The sequence below is a fragment of the Oncorhynchus kisutch genome, linkage group LG22, assembly GCF_002021735.2.
Source record: "Oncorhynchus kisutch isolate 150728-3 linkage group LG22, Okis_V2, whole genome shotgun sequence".
Lineage (NCBI taxonomy): Eukaryota > Metazoa > Chordata > Actinopteri > Salmoniformes > Salmonidae > Oncorhynchus > Oncorhynchus kisutch.
In genome coordinates, this window is record NC_034195.2 from 1,989,658 (window position 1) to 2,011,450 (window position 21,793).

Here is a 21,793-nt window from a genome sequence, read left to right on the forward strand (position 1 = left end):
CTCATCCATATGTAAACCCGGCTAATACTGATTGATGTGGATGATTGTAAGAAGTTCTAGAGAGGATCAGACTTACACATTCAGATCAGTCAATGGGATTTAAAGCTCTCCCTCCCTTCATCCTTCTCTCCTCCTCCGCTCCACTCCTCCCTCCCTCCCAACTAATCGCTGTGTTGTGGTGTAAGATCAAGCTTGGTGGTGGTGGTTTCTACCCCGTCACAGGAAACTCTCGCTTTCCCTCTCCTGCTCCCTCTCCCTCGCTCTCTTCCTTCACTGTATATAAGTGTGGTGGGTGGATTGTGTGTCAGACAGAGTAAAGGAATGCCAGAGTGTGGGACAGATGGAGAGGGGCACAATCCCTGTGCCTCCCCCTGGATTGGCTGACAGTGATGGTCGCCATACGGAATCTACAGGTGAGAGATCTTTCTAATTTGTCATATTCTGACATAGCCCTAACACACCAAAACAAAAAAAGCTTAGCAACTTTTTCAATGTTTTTAAACACTAAGCTTTTGCTAAACAGCTTTCCAGCTTGGGTCAAAAGTTGTTGTAGTGGCACAACAGCAGCTTGACGTTTAGATAACGCAGGTGTTTTTTTTTTAAATCACTCTGCAGTGGCAGGAAGAGGTGGCCTTAAGGATGCCATTGTAGCATGGGAAAAGTTCTGTTTTCGGACCAGTCCAGGGGGGGGGGTGTTTCACTCATACACTACGACACACTGCAAGTCTGTCACTGTGCCTTAGACGGCTCTCGTTCCTACAACCTCTTTTAATGTCTGCCGTCTTTGTTCATGTTCATACTTAACGCAAGAAAAGGGACATTTCAAAGTTCAAACAGAGAGGTAAGAGGTGAGATCGAGGTTAGCGAGACAAGCATTTTTAACAGCGGAATTCAATTGACATTTCATTTCAGGGTTGCAGATATTTTCATCTTCTCTTCACACATTAAAAACAAAACAGTAACAATGCAACCTATGGGGTTGAAAATAAGAGTATTAACAATGGTCTCTGAGAAGAGCGTTAGGTAACTAAATACCTGAGGGGATTTTAGCTCGTGGATAAAGCGCTTCTCTGGGATAATAGTGACGAGGGATGAGTTATGCCCTCACACAAGCAGAGAGATGGGCCAGACACTCTGCAGGACTGACAGATTGTGTTGACAATGTTTTGGCTGCTTCCTGTAGGGAACAGTTCACTGAGGGGGTAAAGGTACTGGCACAACCTGAGGTGTTGCGTTAATCTCTGTGTCTGTCTGCCACTCTCTCTCATCATGTGCTCTGTCTTACAAATACATTTAGCTATCTCTCACTCTCTCTCTCTCTTTCTCCCTCTCTGTCGCTCTCTGTCTCTGTCCTCCGGACCCTCTCTCTCTTTCTCCCTCTCTGTCGCTCTCTGTCTCTGTCCTCCGGACCCTCTCTCTCTTTCTCCCTCTCTGTCGCTCTCTGTCTCTGTCCTCCGGACCCTCTCTCTCTTTCTCCCTCTCTGTCGCTCTCTGTCTCTGTCCTCCGGACCCTCTCTCTCTTTCTCCCTCTCTGTCGCTCTCTGTCTCTGTCCTCCGGACCCTCTCTCTCTTTCTCCCTCTCTGTCGCTCTCTGTCTCTGTCCTCCGGACCCTCTCTCTCTTTCTCCCTCTCTGTCGCTCTCTGTCTCTGTCCTCCGGACCCTCTCTCTCTTTCTCCCTCTCTGTCGCTCTCTGTCTCTGTCCTCCGGACCCTCTCTCTCTTTCTCACTCTCTGTCGCTCTCTGTCTCTGTCCTCCGGACCCTCTCTCTCTTTCTCCCTCTCTGTCGCTCTCTGTCTCTGTCCTCCGGACCCTCTCTCTCTTTCTCCCTCTCTGTCGCTCTCTGTCTCTGTCCTCCGGACCCTCTCTCTCTTTCTCCCTCTCTGTCGCTCTCTGTCTCTGTCCTCCGGACCCTCTTTATCTTTCTCTCTATTTGTCTTTGTTCTTGCTATCAACTGTCTGTCTGTTACAATTTAATTTTCTGTTTCCTTTCTCTGTCCTTGGGAAAACAAAATTGCTGTGGTGAGCGCATCAAATCACCAAAAGTACTGTCTTCATGGTTTCTCTTAGGTCACCCAGCTATTTTAGCCATCCAGCAGGGAACGATCCACCTCAAACCAAAAAGACAGCATATTAGCTCAGCATTTCTCAACCCCCCCCCCCCCCTCCTCCTCTCAGTACCCCTGGTTATGCCGGGTGCTGCTCCAACCTATTTCAAAACTCACAGTTTTAAATGAAGTAAAACGGGATAAACATCTCCAGTCACATTATCTCCTACAAATCACTTTAAGTCTACATTTCAGTTTACAGTGAGAGTTCGTGATCCAATAGACGTTCCAACACTCGTGCTTCCGTATATAAACATTTAGTAAGATATACAGAGAGGATTAAAACAACGACTGTGAATCGTAGATGATATATCAAAGATATGAAATCAGCTTGTTCCAGCTTGCTGTCAGCTTCTTTTTTTTGTATGCAGAAAATGAAGCTCTTTCAGTCTCACACAAAGACAAAGAGTTTGATAGAAAGCCAGCTTAGTGCATAACTGGACAAATTGTCTCTTCATTTGGGGGAAAACGGAGTCAATAGTATTTGGTTCTAAGATTAGGCTAGGTAGATGTGCCATGGGAACCATATGTTTGATGTACTTGATGCCATTCCACCATTAGATTAAGAGTTGTACTGGGCAGACTGTCACGTCCTGACCATAGAAAGCCTTTATTTTCTATGGTGGAGTTGGTCAGGGCGTGACTGGGGGGTGTTGTAGTTTATTATTTCTATGTGTGGTCTAGTTTTTGTATTTCTATGTTGGCCTGGTATGGTTCCCAATCAGAGGCAGCTGTCTATCGTTGTCTCTGATTGGGGATCACATTTAGGTAGCCTTTTCCCCACCTGTTGTTTGTGGGATCTTGTTTTTGTATTGTTGCTTTTGAGCCCTACAAGGCTGTACGTTCGTTCGTTTCTCTTTATTGTTTTTGTTGCTGGTTCACATTAAAATAAATTATGATGAACCCAAATCACGCTGCGCCTTGGTCTACCCATATTGACGAGTGTTACACAGACCTAGTTTTTATATATGGTAATGATAGAGCATAACAAACTCCCGGCTGGGATAAAAACTGTTTCTGCCAGTCATAGGTTCAAACACTCATGCAGGGCTTGGTTAATGATGTAAACCACCCTGCGCTAGTAAGTGACTTGCTAAGTGTGTATGTTTGCCTATTTGCATATACAGTGGGGTCTGAAAGACATGCTAACCTCCCCTGTTATTGTAATTGTGAGAGGTTAGCATGGCATGGGGGTATGGTCTTTGACCCTCTGTAACTTTCTCACTCATACTTAATCACGATTCATTCTGGATTATCCATAAGCATGGTACTGTAGCATCCACATTAATGTAGAAGTGTTTAGAAACGTATTCTATTCTTGTAATAAAAGTGACTTCAAAATGACACAATACGTTAATTACCATGAATTTCTATTGGGCACAAAATAATCTGAAACACAACCAAAACAAACTGCAAATGCATCCAACAAGTCACAAGCTTTATGTAGTCATTACACACTAGGAATATGGGAGCATATGCTACACTTCTGACAAATGTATTTACAAGAATCAATCATTTGGACCCATACCTTTTGAGAGAAAAACAAATATTACTTCTTAAACAAAATCTCTTTCTCTGAGCATTTGTATAAATCTCAAATAATAGAATTCCCCCCATTTGTTTGGCAACACAATAGACAGTAGCTCAGTATTTCAATTATTTATTTTATACAGTCATTATTGCTCATCTTTATCAAGGGAGTCAACCATTTCAGACCCCTCTATTTATGTAAATACTTTGACATTGTTGCCCATGTCACTTGTTTTTTGCCCTGCTGCCCTTGCCAACAAAGGGGACCACAATGGAAACAAGTATTTTGACTTTACTGTGTTTGGATCCTCGACAGTATTTCGTATATGTATCTTTTGCTGAGGTGCAGCACATGTTTATGTATTTTAAATTGTAAAGAAAATCTAATGTAATTGGCTAGAAGACATACGTATTAGTTTTAGAAGTTGTTTATGTTGGTCAGAAGGATTCTATGTAAACCACAGTCATCAACAAACTCTTATCTTAATTGCTACCAGATAGGGATGCGGGTTCTGGGAAGTGAAGTTAAATCATTCAATTTGAAAGTCAGCCAAACTTATATGCTCTTTCCGATACACAAAATCTGTGGTTGCTTCTTCTTGGAAAGTGTTAGTCAATTTTTATAACACAGATAATGAACAGTACATTTAAACAACTAATATTTATTATACCCATTCATTTTATAGTCTAAATCAAACTGTACTCTAAACAGTTTGTATCAACTGTACGTAATATACAGTAAAGTTAACCCATGGGGCTTGCTGAAAAGGAATAGACTGATTTCACAGGATGTGGTTTATCTCTCCCCCTCTTGGTTATACACCAGAGCCTCAGCTTTTAGCCAGGCATTTTCCACTCAATAACATAAACACTAAGGGACTCCTCTGTTGTCCTTCATGCCCCTATTCCCCACCATGCGTCACACACTCACTCACACAGTTCAACCTTCTGATTCTGGAACTTATAATGTTGAGATACATTGTTAGTTCAATACGTGTGGTGTCTATCTGAAGGAGTCTGTATGTCTGGAAGCATGTTCACAGGAGGCTGCTGAGGGGAGGATGCATCATAATAATGGCTGGAATGGAGCAAATGGAATGGCATCAAATGCATGGAAACCATATGTTTGATGTTTTTGAGGTCATTCCACAAATTCCGCTCCAGCCATTACCACAAACCCGTCCTCCCCAATTAAGGTGCCACCAACCTCCTGTGATGTACACCCCCCCCCCCCCCCCCCCCCCAAACACACACACCACCACCAATCCCTGAGCAGACTGAATCAGTAGTCTACACTGATCCCCATCCCCCTGCAAGATTTCAAACATCATTCAGAGAAAGTGGTTTCCCTCATCAGCTGAAACGGAAAGCCCTTTTTAAGTGCCAGACATTATATACTGCTGAATTTCAACTTTAGCAAAGGCTGTCTTTGAAATGTGAAAGCAGCTCTTTCTCACCAAATATGTACAGCAAAATACTTGAGGAAAGTGAAACGACATGGAAGTAATGGCAAAGAAAAACAAATAACAGTGTAAAAAAGACACCATACTTTAATGTCGATGGGGGGATTTAAATGTCAATGTAAATTAGGTGTACCCATACAAGGATCCGACCATCACCCATTCAACCCCTCGTGTGGTGGTCAGGGTGTAGCTGGTGCAGAGGAGTCAGGCACAGGACAGCAGAAATGAGTAACACAAGTAACTTTACTCAAATATTCCAATAACATGTCGTAATACCGAGCCCACAATAAGGGACCGAACATACATAAACAATCACGCACAAAAACCATGGGGAAAACAGAGGGTTAAATAATGAACATGTAATTGGGGAATTGAAACCAGGTGTGTAAAACAAATGGAAAATGAAAAGTGGATCGGCGAAGGCTAGAAGGCTGGTGATGTCGACCGCCAGGGATCATCAACTAGATTTAGCCACGGGCTGATTTCTTCTTGAGCAGATGGTTGGGGGGTCGGAACATAATTACAAATCATTTGTAGACCGTAAATTTACCACAAGAAGCACAAACAGATATAATATGACTAAAACATAACAATTTCAAACCTTGCTTACATTTGATCACGTGTCTCTCTCACGTGAAGACGTCCATTTGAGTTATTCAGCAGACACTCTTATCCAGAGAACTTAATGGAGCAATTAGGGTTAAGTGCCTTGCTCAAGGATACAGACAGATTTTTCCCCTAGTAGGCCTGGGGATTCAAACAAACCTTTCACCAGTTACTGGCTCTTAACCGCTAGGCTACCTGCCACCCAGATTTCACAAATTAAAATCACTTGGAGCTGATTTCCTTGTGTTTTTACAGTTTTTTTTATGTCCAACAATGAAAATTCAACAGAGAACTTTGGGGTGGCCAAATAAAGCCACCAGCGGGCCGAAGGCCGCCAGTTGGGGTACCCTGCGCCAGCCCCTACAGAGAGGGGTGGAAGGAAGGACGATTCTGTGGTGAAACACAAAGCACCTGCATGTTTTACCATAACTTGAAGATGAAGTTTCATTATGCCTTGAGCCCACTAACAGTGGAAGTTAGACACCCAAACCCAGCTAGCTGTAAAACTATATGAGGTAAAGGGAGAGATGACAGACACCCAAACCCAGCTAGCTGTAAAAATATATGAGGTAAAGGGAGAGATGACAGACACCCAAACCCAGCTAGCTGTAAAACTATATGAGGTAAAGGGAGAGATGACAGACACCCAAACCCAGCTAGCTGTAAAACTATATGAGGTAAAGGGAGAGATGACAGAAACACTGAATGTCTCAGAGGATAACAGACATTTAGGGTGAGACTTCAGAAGAGGACTTAAAAAAAAATAGTATCTTCAAATCACAATGTTATCCTTATGATTATCAAATAAGGAAAGCTGAGATCTCAGTTGTCAGAAGTTGAAGAATTAACAACCACATATATATCTATCACAGGAATAATTGATAAGATGTACTGTACATTATCAAGACAATGTGAATCCGCCTTTATCCCTCTTCAAAGGATGTGGAGAAACGATTTAGGTACGGAATTTGATGAGGTTTGGCTTAAGATCTGTAACAAGATACGATACCCATTTACTTGTTTGAATATTAAGGAATCTAACTACAAATTCATTTTCAAGTTTTACTTTTGTAAGTATGTTTCCAGACACCTCAACAAATTGCCCGAAATGTAAGACCAAAAAAGGAACTATTTTGCACGTACTTTGGCAGTGCAATATGCAAATGCTTTTCTGGTGTTTTATTCATGCATATGAAGATCATTTTTTATATAAAATTGGTAGAATCTGCAAGCCTTTTCCTCCTTAATCAAATGCCAAATATTAAGCTTGACTCAGACGTGACAAGGTTGCTTATAACTATTTCATACTTTGCAAAGAAATGTATTCTTATGTGTTGGAACAGCAAAAACCCACCCACTTTGCAATCGTGGTTAAAACAAGTTGCAGAATTCTTTAGCATTAGAAAAATATACAATGAATTTACAAAATCGTGGTCCCACATTCCTGAAAGTATGGTCTCCTCTACTGTCCTTTATTTGAAAAAGTTTTCAAAAGATGTTTGGGCATCCTGAGACACAGCAACTATCATTGCTTCGTAGGAAGAGAGGGAAAGGGAAAAAATATGCTGCTATTTGTCTCCAAATGATAATGCTAACTGTACATTAACTGCTGATAATTGCACCTGCTGCTATTTGGTATTGGATTATGGTTTATTTATATATAATGCATGTGCTAGTTTTTTATTCATTGTTAAAAAAATAAAAATGGGGACTAGGTTGTTCTTCGGATATTTGGGTGAATTTTTTTCCAACCCAAGACCAAAGTAAGAGGGGGGGGGGGGTTCAGCAGGTGACATTAGTACTAACTGTGGCTTGGGCGTTGACTTATCCATCTATAGGTGGGAGGTTAGACCGTAACACATTGTTGTACATGACTTATGAAGCATGATATGAAGATATCATGTAATGTTACAATTTATTCCATTAACTCTCTATTTAGCCTTTTTAACATACTGTATGTGTTACTGGTACTTTCTTGTGGGCTTGAGGCTGACTCAAATAGGTAAATCAGCAGGTACAATGTTGTTAAACACCAGTAGAAAACTCAATAGTTATCTGATGACAATGAGCGATGAAGCTTTAGGAAGAGGCGTTTGGTGTCTGGGCAGGAACGATTATGGCTATGTGGGCATCCCTCTGGCCAGGGAACATAGATGTGGTGAGGACATGAGCAGTCTGCCAAGCCTATGGTTTAGTCAGATCCCTGTATGTCAACTGACATCCTGCCTATGACCTTGGACCTGTAGACCTTGGCAACATGCAAGCCAACATTCAGATTTATTTATGGTGACTACACTAGGAATTCTGTATTTCCAGTTTGCGTATTAAACATGTTTATTGCAAATAAATGAAATAAAAACAGAAACTCACTTAATCACTCATATTACTGACCTAACAAATCAAATTGTATTAATCACATGCGCCGAATACTACAGGTGTAGACCTTACAGTGAAATGCTTACTTACGAGCCCCTAACCAACAATGCAGTTTTAAATAATACGGTTAAGAATAAGAAATAAAGGTAACAAGTAATTAAAGAGCAGCAGTAAAATAACAATAGTGAGACTATATACAGGGGGGGTACCGGTACAGAGTCAACGTGCGGGGGCACTGGTTAGTTGAGGTAATATGTACATGTAGGGAGAGTAGGTAGAGTTATTAGATGATAACAACAGAGAGTGGCAGAGAGTGGCAGTGGTGTAAAAGGGGGGGAGGGGTGGGGGGCAATGCAAATAGTATGGTTAGCCATTTAATTACATGTTCAGGAGTCTTATGGCTTGGGAGTAGAAGCTGTTTAGAAGCCTCTTGGACCTAGACTTGGTGCTCCGGTACCACTTGCCATGTGGTAGCAGAGAGAACAGTCTATGGCTGGAGTCCTTGACAATTATTAGGGCCTTCCTCTGACACAGCCTGGTATAGAGGTCTTGGATGGCAGGAAGCTTGGCCCTAGTGATGTACTGGGTCGTTCAGGTAGTGATGCAACCAGGATGCTCTCGACAGTGCAGCTGTATAACCTTTTGAGGATCTGAGGACTCATGCCAAATCTTTTCAGTCTCCTGAGGGGGAAAAGGTTTTGTCGTGCCCTCTTCATGACTTTCTTGGTGTGCTTGGACCATGTTAGTTTGTTGGTGATGTGGACACCAAGGAACTTGAAGCTCTCAACCTACTCAACTGCAGCCCCATCGATGAGAATTGGGGCATGATCGGTCCTCTTTTTCTTGTAGTCCACAATCATCTCCTTTGTCTTGATCATGTTGAGGGAGAGGTTGTTGTCCTGTCACCACACAGCCAGGTCTCTGACCTCCTCCCTATAGGCTGTCTCGTCGTTGTTGGTGATCAGGCCTACCACTGTTATGTCATCTGCAAACTTAATGATGGTGTTGGAGTCGTGCCTGGCCGTGCAGTCATGAGTGTACAGGAGGGGACTGAGCATGCACCCCTGATTGGCCCCTGTGATGAGGATCAGCATAGCAGATGTGTTGTTACCTACCCTTACCACCTTGGGGCAGCCCGTCAGGAAGTCCAGGATCCAGTTGCAGAGGGAGGTGTTTAGTCCCAGGGTCCTTAGCTTATTGATGAGCTTTGAGGGCACAATGGTGTTGAACGCTAAGCTTTAGTCAATGAATAGCATTCTCACATAAGTGTTCCTTTTGTCCAGGTGGGAAAGGGCAGTGTGGAATGCAGTAGAGATTGCATCAGCTGTGGATCTGTTGGGGCATGCAAATTGGAGTGAGTCTAGGGTTTTTGGGATAATGTAGTTGATGTGAGCAATGACCAGCCTTTCAAAGCACTTCATGGCTACAGAAGTGAGTGCTACGGGTCGTTAGTCATTTAGGTAGGTTACCGTAGTGTTCTTGGGCACAGGCACTATGGTGTTCTGCTTAAAACATGTTGGTGTTACAGACTCGGACAGGGAGAGGTTGTAAATGTAAGTTAAGACACTTGGCATTTTGTCAGCGCATGCTCGCAGTACACGTCCTGGTAATCCATCAGGCCCTGCGGCATTATGAATGTTGACCTGTTTAAAGGTGTTACTCACATCGGCTGGTAGGCTCGTGTCACTGGGCAGCTCTCGGCTGTGCTTCCCTTTGTAGTTTGGTTTGCAAGCCCTGCCACATCCGACGAGCGTCAGAGCCGGTGTTGTACGATTCGATCTTTGTCCTGAATTGATGCTTTGCCTGTTTGATGGTTCGTCAGATTTCGTATAAGCTTCCTGGTTAGAGTCCCGCTCCTTGAAAGCGGCAGCTCTAGCCTTTAGCTTAATGCAGATGTTGGCTGTAATCCATGGCTTCTGGTTGGGATATGTATGTACGGTCACTGTGGGAATGATATCTTCGATACACTTATTGATGAAGCCAATGACAGATGTGGTATACTCCTCAATGCCGTCTGAGGAATCCCGGGAACATATTCCAATCTGTGCTAGAACTGTCCTGTAGTTTAGCATCTGCTTCATCTGTCCACTTTTTTATCAACCAAGTCACTGGTGCTTCCTGCTTTAATTTTGGCCTGTAAGTAGGAATCAGGAGGATAGAATTATGGTCAGATTTGCCAAATGGAGGGCGAGGGAGAGTATGCGTCTCTGTGTGTGGAGTAAAGGTGGTGCAGAGTTTTTTTCTCCCTCATTTAACATGCTGATAGAAATTTGGTAAACCTGATATAAGTTTCCCTGCGTAAGAGTTCTCTTGTTTGCTTATGGGGGAATACAGTTCATTCAATGCTGTCTTAGTGCCAGCCTCAATCTGTGGTGGTATGTAAGCAGCTATGAAAAATGCAGATGAAAACTCTCTAGGTAGATAGTGTGTCTTACCAGACGCTGCTGTTCTATCCTGTAGGTACAGCGTATAACCAGCCAGCTGTATGTTGATAATGACCCCGTGAAGCATAAGATATTTCAATTTTGAATGTCCCGTTGGTAGTTTAATCTCCCGCGTAGGTCATCGATTTTATTCTCCACAGATTGCACGTTTGCAAGCAGAATGGAAGGAGGTGGGGGTTATTTGATCGCCTACGAATTCTCAGAAGGCAGCTCACCCTTTGGCCCCTTTTTCTCTGCCTCCTCTTCGCGCAAATCACGGGGATCTGGGACTGTTCCCGAGAAAGCAGTATATCATTCGCGTGGGGCTCGTCTGAAGGAAAAAAATGATTCTGCCAGTCCGTGGTGCGTAATCGCAGTCCTGATGTCCAGAAGTTATTTTCGGTCATAAGAGACGGTAGAGGCAACATTATGTACAAAATAAGTTTTAAAAAAAAGTTACAAACAATGCAAATAAATGAACAAAAACCACGTAAAACGTCAGCCTCCTTCCCCTCAGGGAACTCCCCCATTCAGCTGAAAAGGTGGCACAGGGAATTCAAAAATATTCTTTAGAAATATTTAACTTTCACACATTAACAAGTCCAATACAGCAAATGAAAGATAAACATCCTGTTAATCTACCCATCATGTCCGATTTTTTAAATGTTTTACAGCGAAAACACAACATATATTTATGTTAGACCACCATCAAATCAAAAGGAAAACGCAGCCATTTTTTCCAGCCAAAGATAGTCACAAAAGCAGGATTAGAGATAAAATGAATCACTAACCTTTTGAAAATCTTCATCAGATGACACTCATATGACATGTTACACAATACATTTATGTTTTGTTCGATAATATGCATATTTATATCCACAAATCTCGGTTTACATTGACGTCATGTTCAGAACTGCCTCCAAAATATCCGGAGGAATTATAGAAAGCTACGCCAGATAACAGAAATACTCATCATAAACTTTGACTAAAGATACATGTTCTACATATAATTAAAGATACACTGGTTCTCAATGCAACCGCTGGGTCAGATTTTTTAAAAATGTTACGGAAAAAGACTAACATTGCAATAATCTGAGACGGCGCTCTGACGTAAAAGTATTTCTCTGCCATGTTGGAGTCAACAGAAATACGAAATTACAACATAAATATTCCCTTACCTTTGATCTTTCATCAGAATGTAGTGCAAGGAGTCCTAGTTCCACAATAAATCATTGTTTTGTTCCATAATTTCCAATACTAGTGTCCAAGTAGCTGCAGTTGCTATCACTTTCAGCTCACGTGCCCAAAAACTGACTGCTGGTCCAGGATAACTCGCACGAAAACTTCCAAAATATATATTCCGGGTCGAATAAACTGGTCAAACTAAGTAGAGAATCAATCTTCAGGATGTTATTATCATATATATCCAATAACGTTCCAACCGGATCATACGTTTTCAGCTGGAGCCAAATGGAAAGGCGGTAGCACCCACAGAGAAATGCACCACAGGAAAATGGCATTCTGTCGGGACACTGACTATTTCCCCTCCCATTCGGTCAAAGTTCACAGCAAATGCTCCATACCAGTTTCTACTGAATGAGGACATCTAGTGGAAGGCGTAGGAAGTGCTACCAGATCCATATCTTGTTGGGAAAGGAGGGGGCGATGATGTCAAAGTTGCCCCACATTCAGAATGCCCCACATTCACTTCTTGTTTGGAAGATTGCCTGCCCTATGAGTTCTGTTATACTCACAGACATAATTCAAACAGTTTTAGAAACTTCAGAGTGTTTTCTATCCAATAGTAATAATAATATGCATATATTAGCAATCTAGGACAGAGTAGGATGCAGATCACTATGGGCACGCAATTCATCCAAAGTGAAAATACTGCCCCCTATCCTCAACAAGTTTTAAGCACTGGTGCAAACTCTTCGCCTCTGTGGAAACATCCTGCACTGTCGTAAAGGCTATATTGTAATCTGATTAACATTGTTGTACAATATTGAATATTCTTTAAGCTGATTAACATTATTGTGAAACACTACATGATCAAACGACTCCTAATCTATGATCTGTGATGTCCTCTCTCTTCCTTTCTCACTCACTGCATCTCTCTCTTACTCTCTTCCCCACCCTCCCTCTCTGTCACTCTTCGTCAGCCCTCTATATCATTCACTCCCTCTCTCCCTCCCTTTCTCTCTCTTTCCTTATTCTGTCTGAATCATCCACTATCTTACTCTCTCCCTTCTTCCTTTTTCTCTCCAAGATGATTGACGACCCCTTCAGTTGAACCAAGCCCCAGGATGATCATGTTGCCCGTCAGCGGTGGCCACTATCACCACGTCGTGCCTGTGGCTTGTGCCCTCACCTGCTTCTGGCTCCTGCCACTTTTTCATGCCGTCTTTGGCCAGAAGCCCGCCAAGCTGCCCCTGGTGGGCCGCAAGCCCTTCATTGCTGCCTGGAATGCACCGCTGGACCTGTGCACTGTCAAGTACAATGTCCACACCAACCTGGAGCAACTCTTCCACATCAGTGGCAGCCCGCGGGCCATCCGCACTGGCCAGAATGTCACCATTTTCTATGCCAATCGGCTGGGCCTCTACCCTTTTTACACGGACCAGGGCGTCCCCATCAATGGAGGCCTCCCCCAGAACTGCAGCCTGGAGGCCCACCTCCTCAAGACGTACAAGGACATCGTCCATTTTATCCCCTCTGAGGACTTTGCTGGACTGGCAGTCATCGACTGGGAGTATTGGCGGCCTCAGTGGAACCGCAACTGGCACAAGAAGGACATCTACCGATGCAAGTCCCGGGAGATGATCACACAGGCCTATGTCAACGTGACTCCATCACAAATTGAGGTGCTGGCACGAAAACGCTTTGAGAGGAGTGGCCAGGCATTCATGCAGAGGACAGTCCAGCTAGGGACGCGCCTTCGCCCCAATGGACTCTGGGGCTTCTACCTCTACCCAGACTGCCACAACTACAACCTGCATGAGCACAACTACACAGGCTCCTGCCCCCTGCTAGAGAGCCTGCGTAACGACGAGCTGCTCTGGTTGTGGAATAGCAGCACAGCATTGTTCCCCTCAGTGGCTATCAGGAAGAGTCAAAAAGATAGTGTCAGCAACCTCCATTTCTCCCAGTTCAGGGTGCTGGAGTCTCTGAGGATAGCTGGGCTTACCTCGCACGACTTTGAGCTGCCCACATTTGTGTACACACGCCTAGGGTACAGGGATGAGGCTATGGCCTTCCTCACCACGGTAAGACTGCTACACTTAGTAACCCAAAGGTCTAAAATCAAGTGACCAGTTGGTTATCAATCTGGTCCTGGAGAGCTACAGGATGTGTAGTTTAAAAAAAATCCAGACCATCATTAACACATCTCATTCAACAAATTAACTAATCATCAAGGCCACCAGGTGTGTTTTAGTTGGGCTAGAACAAAACATTGCACTTCATAATACATGATCCAAATAGGGTTGTAATTCACTGATTAATATTCCACACTATAAAACCTGTGTAATCCTTTATATACAGGATCAGTAATGACATCATTTATTTCTTAATGAATTCTTAAATTTATCTTGCCATTCTCTGTCTCTCTCAGCAGTCAACACTACTTAGTGAACTGTCTAGTCAGTTGAGTGCAGGCAATCCTGCCTCTCTTGAGGAGACATTAGCACCATCTTGTGGCTGTACAAAGAAGTTCAACATCTGGTGTAATATAGAATGTGGTGGAATATCCTGTGTGCGTGTCTTTGTGTGTATTGCAGACAGACTTGATCCACACCATTGGTGAGAGTGCTGCTTTGGGGGCTGCAGGTTTTGTGATCTGGGGAGACCTCAACCTCACTTCATCCAAAGTGAGTCTCATTATAAATCTTTACTGTATATGATCTATTATATAATAAGACACCAGCTGGAATGTGGTTTTAACCAATCAGCATCCAGGATTAGACCCACCCTTTGTATAATGTATAATTAGTGTTACAGTTTGACTATCAAAGTGTTACACAAGCTAGAATGGGGTAGAGCTAAAGAGACTGGCAATAAGGCAATTAACAGCTCTGACAAAGGAAAATCCTTAATTAAAGCTATGAAAATAAAGTGCTACCTTTAGCATATGCTGCACATCAATTTAATTTGGTTTAGACTTATTTTCACTGTCAACACTTCCAAGGCCTGTGTACATCTGCCATTCAAAATGAGGCTTTGAGAAGAAAGGTCACGCATTCCTAAGTGTATTACAAACATTCTTCTCTTGAAATTTGAGTTGCTGTAGAAAGTATTTAAAAAATCTGGACAAAACTACATGCTAATGCTATGAATATAAAGAGGGATAAAAAAAGTTAGTCGACTCTTTTTGCTTACTCTGCTTACTCTTTCTTTCTTTCTTGCTCCCATTCCCCCCCCTCTTTCTCTCTCACCCATGTTCAGCACAACTGCACAAAGGTAAAGTCCTTCCTCAAACACCGCCTGGGTCAATATATCACCAATGTGACACGGGCCGCAGAGGTCTGCAGTGACTTCCTGTGCCAGAGCAACGGCCGCTGTGTCCGCAGGGACCTCCACGCCCCGTACTACCTCCACCTGAGCGGAGACAGCTACCACATTCAGCCCTCGGGGGACGGGGACTTTGCGGTCACGGGCAAGCACTCGCTGCATGAGCTCCAACTACTGGCCAAGAGATTCCACTGTCACTGCTATGAGGGACACACCGGGGAGAAGTGTGATAGCCTGAACAAGGTGGTGGCAGAAGAGGAGGAAGAGGAGGGGGGAGAGTTGGACGAGGGGGGAGAGGCGGAGGATGGGGAGAAGGAGCAGAAGGAAAGTGCCGCTCCACAAACTGGGAACAGCTTTAGCTTGGTGGTGTTGCTCCTTCTATTGAATGTCTCCTTTGTGTGACTGTGGTATGATAATAGCACTTGAAGTGTCTTGTGTTGTTTGGGGAGACAGAGCTTGAAGTCACCTCCATAGGAACTGGTATTATGTAATGCTGTGCCGTCGTCCTACAGGGTCCTGTATTATAGTGGGTAACGCTTTACTTGAAGGGTACCTGCATAATGACTACATGACACATCCATAACTCATACACACTTCATTTGTAAAGTCTGATTATATATAACAATGGGACCAATATAAAATCTGGGCAATTCTTTTGTCATTTTGCATTTAAGCATGTGTTGCCAGCAACAGCATTTATTTGCTGAAAGTGAGCTAACTTCCTAACTTGTCACCTCACCGCTATCACTACTGGTACCATTGTAAGCACTGACAATGAAAAGGTATCTGGGAGTCTTGCTCCAGTCTTCCCTAATACTGTGTAGTTTCATATAGCAATAAGCTTGACATTTGCACAACTCAAATGAGTTTATTTTTTAATGGTAAGCCTATCATTGAATGATAATTCATTTCAATAGATGATCTAATTTGGCTATTAAAGGCACAATAAAGTAGAACAATTCCTAGACACTGCGCAATTTGAAAAAGCCTTGTGTATTTTTTTAGCGATCATGTTAGGAACCACATTTGGGCCACAAGACCTTCCACATGTGTAATAGGTGACATAAGAATGTTGTGCAACATCGGTGCTATGGAGGTTGACAGTTGTTTCCTTCCCACACCTTTCTGCAAACATTGGTGTTCAAGCAAAGTCATATTCAGACGGAACATCTCATCGATTCACCGTTCAAAAAATAATCCCAAACTTATCACTCTGACATTGAAGCTTGAAGTGCAGATAGAAAGGGTAACCAGCAATTGAAGAGACAAGGTATTTGATCTCATCACCCTTTGCCTTTCATCCTTAGTACTTTTGTCAATACTAATTAGGACACTTAGAAGCTATTTTTTTTTTCAACATCAAATTCAGTGTCTTCTACACAGGTTACTCTTGAAATGTGTGTTGAAAACTGTGTAAAATGATTTATGTACAATTTTCATACTAAACTGGAATGTAAACCATTATATGTCACATATGGCCAATATTTTATTTGAATGGAAAGAATAGAAATGTTTAAAATCTTGCAAGTTTTGCTCATGTTGTTGTTTACCCACGATGGCACTGTACAATGTACTCCAAATGTTCTTTCCAAGGGCTAGTGTCACGGCCGTCCTCCTCTTCATCTGAAGAGGAGAGGCGAGAAGGATCGGACCAAAATGCTTCGTCGTAAGTGTCCATGGTAAATCTTTAATAAAGCAAGTACTGACACTGTATACAAAACAATAAACAAATGACGACCGTGAAGCTACAACATAGACAATCACCCACAAACAAACAGTGCAACCCAGGCTACCTAAGTATGATTCTCAATCAGAGACAACTAATGACACCTGCCTCTGATTGAGAACCATACTAGGCCGAAACATAGAAATACCCAAATCATAGAAAAACAAACATAGACTGCCCACCCAACTCACGCCCTGACCATACTAAATAAATACAAAACAAAGGAAATAAAGGTCAGAACGTGACAGCTAGTCTTATAACTGATGTAGCAACAATATAAGGCAAGTTTATTTGTGGATGCTTTACTTTTTGTTGATGTGTAATGTGTATGGATAAGCGGTTCATATACAGTTGAAGTCGGTTAGGATCACCACTTTATTTTAAGAATGTGAAATGTCAGAATAATAGTAGAGAGAATGTGTTTTTCAGCTTTTATTTCTTTCATCACATTCCCAGTGGGTCAGAAGTTTACATACACTCAATTAGCATTTGGTAGCATTGCATTTCAATTGTTGAACTTGGGTCAAACTTTTAGGGTAGCCTTCCACAAGCTTCCCATAATAAGTTGGGTGAATTTTGGACCATTCCTCCTGACAGAACTGGTGTAACTGAGTCAGATTTGTAGGCCTCCGTGCTCGCACACATTTTTTCAGTTCTGCCCATACATTTTCTATAGGTTTGAGGTCAGGATTTTTTGATGGCCACTCCAATACCTTGACTTTGTTGTTTGAAAGTATGCTTGGGGTCATTGTCCATTTGAAAGACACATTTGCAACCCAGCTTTAACTTCCTGACTGATGTCTTGAGATGTTGCTTCAATATAGCCACAATTTCCCTCCCTAATGATGCCATCTATTTTGTGAAGTGCACCAGTCCCTCCTGCAGCAAAGCATCCCCACAACATGATGCTGCCACCCCCGTGCTTCACAGTTGGGATGCTGTTCTTCGGCTTGCAAGCCTCCCCCTTTTTTCATCCAAACATAACAATGGTCAATATGGCCAAACAGTTCTATTTTTGTTTCATTAGACCAGAGGTCATTTCTCCAAAAAGTATGATCTTTGTCCCAATGTGCAGTTGCACACCGTAGTCTGGCTGTTTTTATGGCAGTTTTGGAGCAGTGGCTTCTTCCTTGCTGAGCTGCCTTTCAGGTTATGGCAATATAGGACTCGTTTTACTGTGGATATAGATACTTTTGTGCATGTTACCTCCAGCATCTTCACAAGGTCCTTCGCTGTTGTTCTGGGTTTGATTTGCACTTTTCGCACCAAAGTACTTTCATCACTAGGAGACAGAACGCGTCTCCTTCCTGAGCGGTATGACGGCTGTGTGGTCCCATGGTGTTTATACTTGCGTACTATTGTTTGTACAGATGAACGTGGTACCTTCAGGCATTTGGAAATTGCTCCCAAGGATGAACCAGACTTGGGGACGTCTACAATTTATTTCTGAGGTCTTGGCTGATTTCTTTTGATTTTCCCATGATGTCAAGCAATGAGACACTGAGTTCCAAGGTAGGCCTTGAAATACATCCACATGTACACCTCCAATTGACTCAAATGGTCAATTAGACTATCAGAAGCTTCTAAAGTCATGATGTTTTCTGGAATTTTCTAAGCTGTTTAAAGGCACAGTCAACTTAGTGTATGTAAACTTCTGACCCACTGGAATTGGGATACAGTGAGTTATAAGTGAAATAATCTGTCTGTGAACCATCCTAACCAACTTGCCAAAACTATAGTTTGTTAACAAGAAATCTGTGGAGTGGTTGAAACACTTAGGTTGGAGTCATTAAAACTAGTTTATGTACATTTCCGACTTCAACTGTAAGTAGTTCAAACATTTCATATATTTATCATTATGTCTACTTTTTAATGCATGAGTGGATGATTTAATCTCAGAATCACATCAGTCTTGATTGGCAGGCAATGGAGCTGGCTCATACAGTATATTGGGGCGGCAGGTAGCCAGCCTAGTGGTTAGAGCATTGAGCAGGTAACCGAAAGGTTGCTGGATTGAATCCCTGATCTGACAAGGTAAAAAAAATCTGTCGTTCTGCTCCTGAACAAGGCATTTAACCCACTGTTCCCCAGTAGGCCGTCATTGTAAATAAGAATCTGTTCTTAACTGACTTGCTTGTTAATTCAGGGTTAAATAAAAAAAGATATATATATAATTACTAAGTGTACTAAGTGAAGTGATTGATGATGACGGTAGCTCACGGTAACTTACTCATCTCAGCCAAATTGCGATTTTTTTTTGTTTAAAGATTCCAAGATAGTAAAACAAATACACTATGCAACATGTGAAAAGTGTTGATTGAATGTAAATGTACTGAAAAAAAATGCATACAAATGGTACACTTTATTTGATTAAGGGACACATATTAGAAACTAATTTGTAGATGTAAGTGTGTAAATTCCTAATAAGGTTGTTATTATATCTTGTTAGACATTTATAAGGCCTTTATTAAATGTTTTCTTCAAGTGTAGCTGGCCAATCCTTACCCCTAGAGTCTATGGATTTACCGGTGTGCCAATCTAAGTACCATAAAAAAACATAAAGAACATTATTAGTCAAGTGTAGCTGGCCAATCCTTACCCCTAGAGTCTATGGATTTACCGGTGTGCCAATCTAAGTACCATAAAAAAAAATCCCCATTAAAATCTGTTGCTTGAAGCTAGAGAGACATCTGTTGCATGAGCTGCGTCTCAATCCATCGCATCCGCCTATGGAGGCCTTCCGCAACTGTGGTGGAAGGTGGCCAAGACACAGCAGTGTTGTCATCCCGAAAATCTATCTTCTCATGAAAATGGCTGTAGAGTCTGAATGGCTTATGACCACTCTATGGAAAGAACACGACGACTGACCCCCACCAGCCCCACAGGACTCATCTGAAGTCTGTATCGTTGATGTGCCATCTTCTGTTTGTAGCGCCTGAAGCATTTGAGCTACAAACTAATGTGGGAAGGGGAGATTCCAAACATGGTGTTCTCCGTTTTGCTCTACGACCCCCACAAGTGTCACGGGACTCGTCTGAAAGTAACCGGTAACGGTTAAAAAAATGAATGGAAGTATTGAGGTAGTTTTGTCCCTACCCCAAAAAAGGTGTTAAATGTGTACAAAAATTATATATATACACAGTACCAGTCAAAAGTTTGGACACCTACTCATTCAAGGGTTTTTCTTTATTTTTTACTATTTCTACATTGTAGAATAATAGTGAAGACATCAACACTATGAAATTGTTGAACATATCAAAATATATTTTCTATTTGAGATTCTTCAAAGTAGCCACCTTTTGCCTTGACGACAGCTTGCACACTCTTGGCATTCTCTCAACCAGCTTCACGAGGTAGTCACCTGGAATGCATTTTAATTAACAGGTGTGCCTTGTTAAAGCTTTATTATATCTCCTAGATATAGGACAAACACTTATTCCTTATAAAATAATGTTGACTGCCTTCTTTATGCATGTGTTACTCAATGCGTTTTTTATGGGATTCGGTAGTAAAGGTCAAATTCAATATTTTATCAAACATTTTTGTAGATATTTTGGGGGGATACCTAAAAGGGTCGTACAATGTTAAATCACATAGCTAAATGATCCATGGTATGACCATCTTAAAACAATTATATATGTCAACATATTAGAGAATGTAAGGTAGCACTTTAGGGAACATATGTTACGATACTATGCTTTTATTAGGTCTATATTGAGACAGCATACTATGAGTTTGTTTACTGTGTAACTTGTTCTTTATTAAATACTCATATGTCTTTATTATGACTGACAATGAGGTTAAGGATTGGCAATTAACACATGACTTATAATGTTGGAGTAAGAAAAAACACAAATGAAGGCCTTATCTAAGGCTTATATGACATAATAAAGGACTTATTAGCTACGTGTATACACGCTTATAAACCACACATTTGTAGCTAAAATGTGCATCTTAAAATATAGTGTTACCAAAAAATGTAAATAATTTTGAATACATTCATTTGTCTCTTCATTTTCCTCCTGATCAAAGCAACTTAATTAAATCACAGTAAATGGATGCTTATATCAAGAACCATGGCTGACTATTTTCTAATGTATCAATGACGATTCTCAAAGATTCTTGGCCCTTAGTACAGTAGCCCTTAAATCAGCCCTTAGTAGCCCTTAAATTAGCCATTAGTAGCACTTAAATCAGCCCTTAGAAGCCATTAAATTACCATTAAAGTGTCCCTGAAAGTGACCTCTAACACTTGGATTCTATTACATGATTATTTGGCCACATTCTGTCTCTTACACACACGCAAAGTAACAGTGTATTAGGCTGTTAACTGCAGACAAACACTGATATCCTCCGCACACTCCAGAGGTCAGGTGCCTTGAAGGGCATCTGTGTTTTCCTGAGTACAGAAAAGAGATAGGAGACCAGATAACAGTAAAATAAATAGTGTCACAGAAATGTACCAGACCTGTTGGACTGGTTGACATAAGTGTGGTGGCTGCTTGATCATAGCACTTAACTGTTCTCTCAACCCAAAGCCTGCAATCTGATTCGGAGCTTGACGTGCCCGCAACTTGCTCCCATCCAGAGGAGAAGAAAATTATATTATTAATATGCCTATTTTTTTTATCTATCAGGTCATGGAAAATTTTTGATTTGCAGAAAGTGATATAAGTGCATAGGGTATATTGTCCAATCAGGCCGGCTTTGGAACTTAGGCCTAAAGTACTAGGTTTTTGTTCTACCCACTCCCATTTCATATGTCAAGAATTCCTTCAAGACCTGAGGTTTGTCAAAAGGTTGAGCAATAGCTTCACAATAACAGGTGATATATCATCTCCTGTTATTTTCAGATACCAGAGACAAGTATACCTTGACAGCCAGATTGAAATTCTGCAAATATGAACCATTGTATGTCCTTGCTCTGCTCTGTCGCTCTCTAATCGGTCTATTCAATAACAGTCCTTCTTGGAACCACAGATAAAGCTCTTGAATGATAAACCATAATGTACAACAAACAGGAACATGTTTAATGAGCACTTGACACAAGATTA

The 21,793-nt window shown here is 41.9% G+C and overlaps 1 protein-coding gene across 1 annotated transcript; it reads left to right on the forward strand.

Moving 5' to 3' along the window:
- Positions 1 to 311: 311 nt before the first annotated feature.
- LOC109867640 (hyaluronidase-4-like) lies at positions 312 to 16,713 on the forward strand. Its single transcript, XM_020456889.2, has 4 exons — positions 312 to 413; positions 12,774 to 13,770; positions 14,284 to 14,373; positions 14,948 to 16,713. Exons 2-4 carry the CDS (start codon positions 12,811 to 12,813, stop codon positions 15,413 to 15,415), a joined length of 1,518 nt encoding a protein of 505 aa, XP_020312478.1. The 5' UTR covers positions 312 to 413; positions 12,774 to 12,810; the 3' UTR covers positions 15,416 to 16,713.
- Positions 16,714 to 21,793: the final 5,080 nt, after the last annotated feature.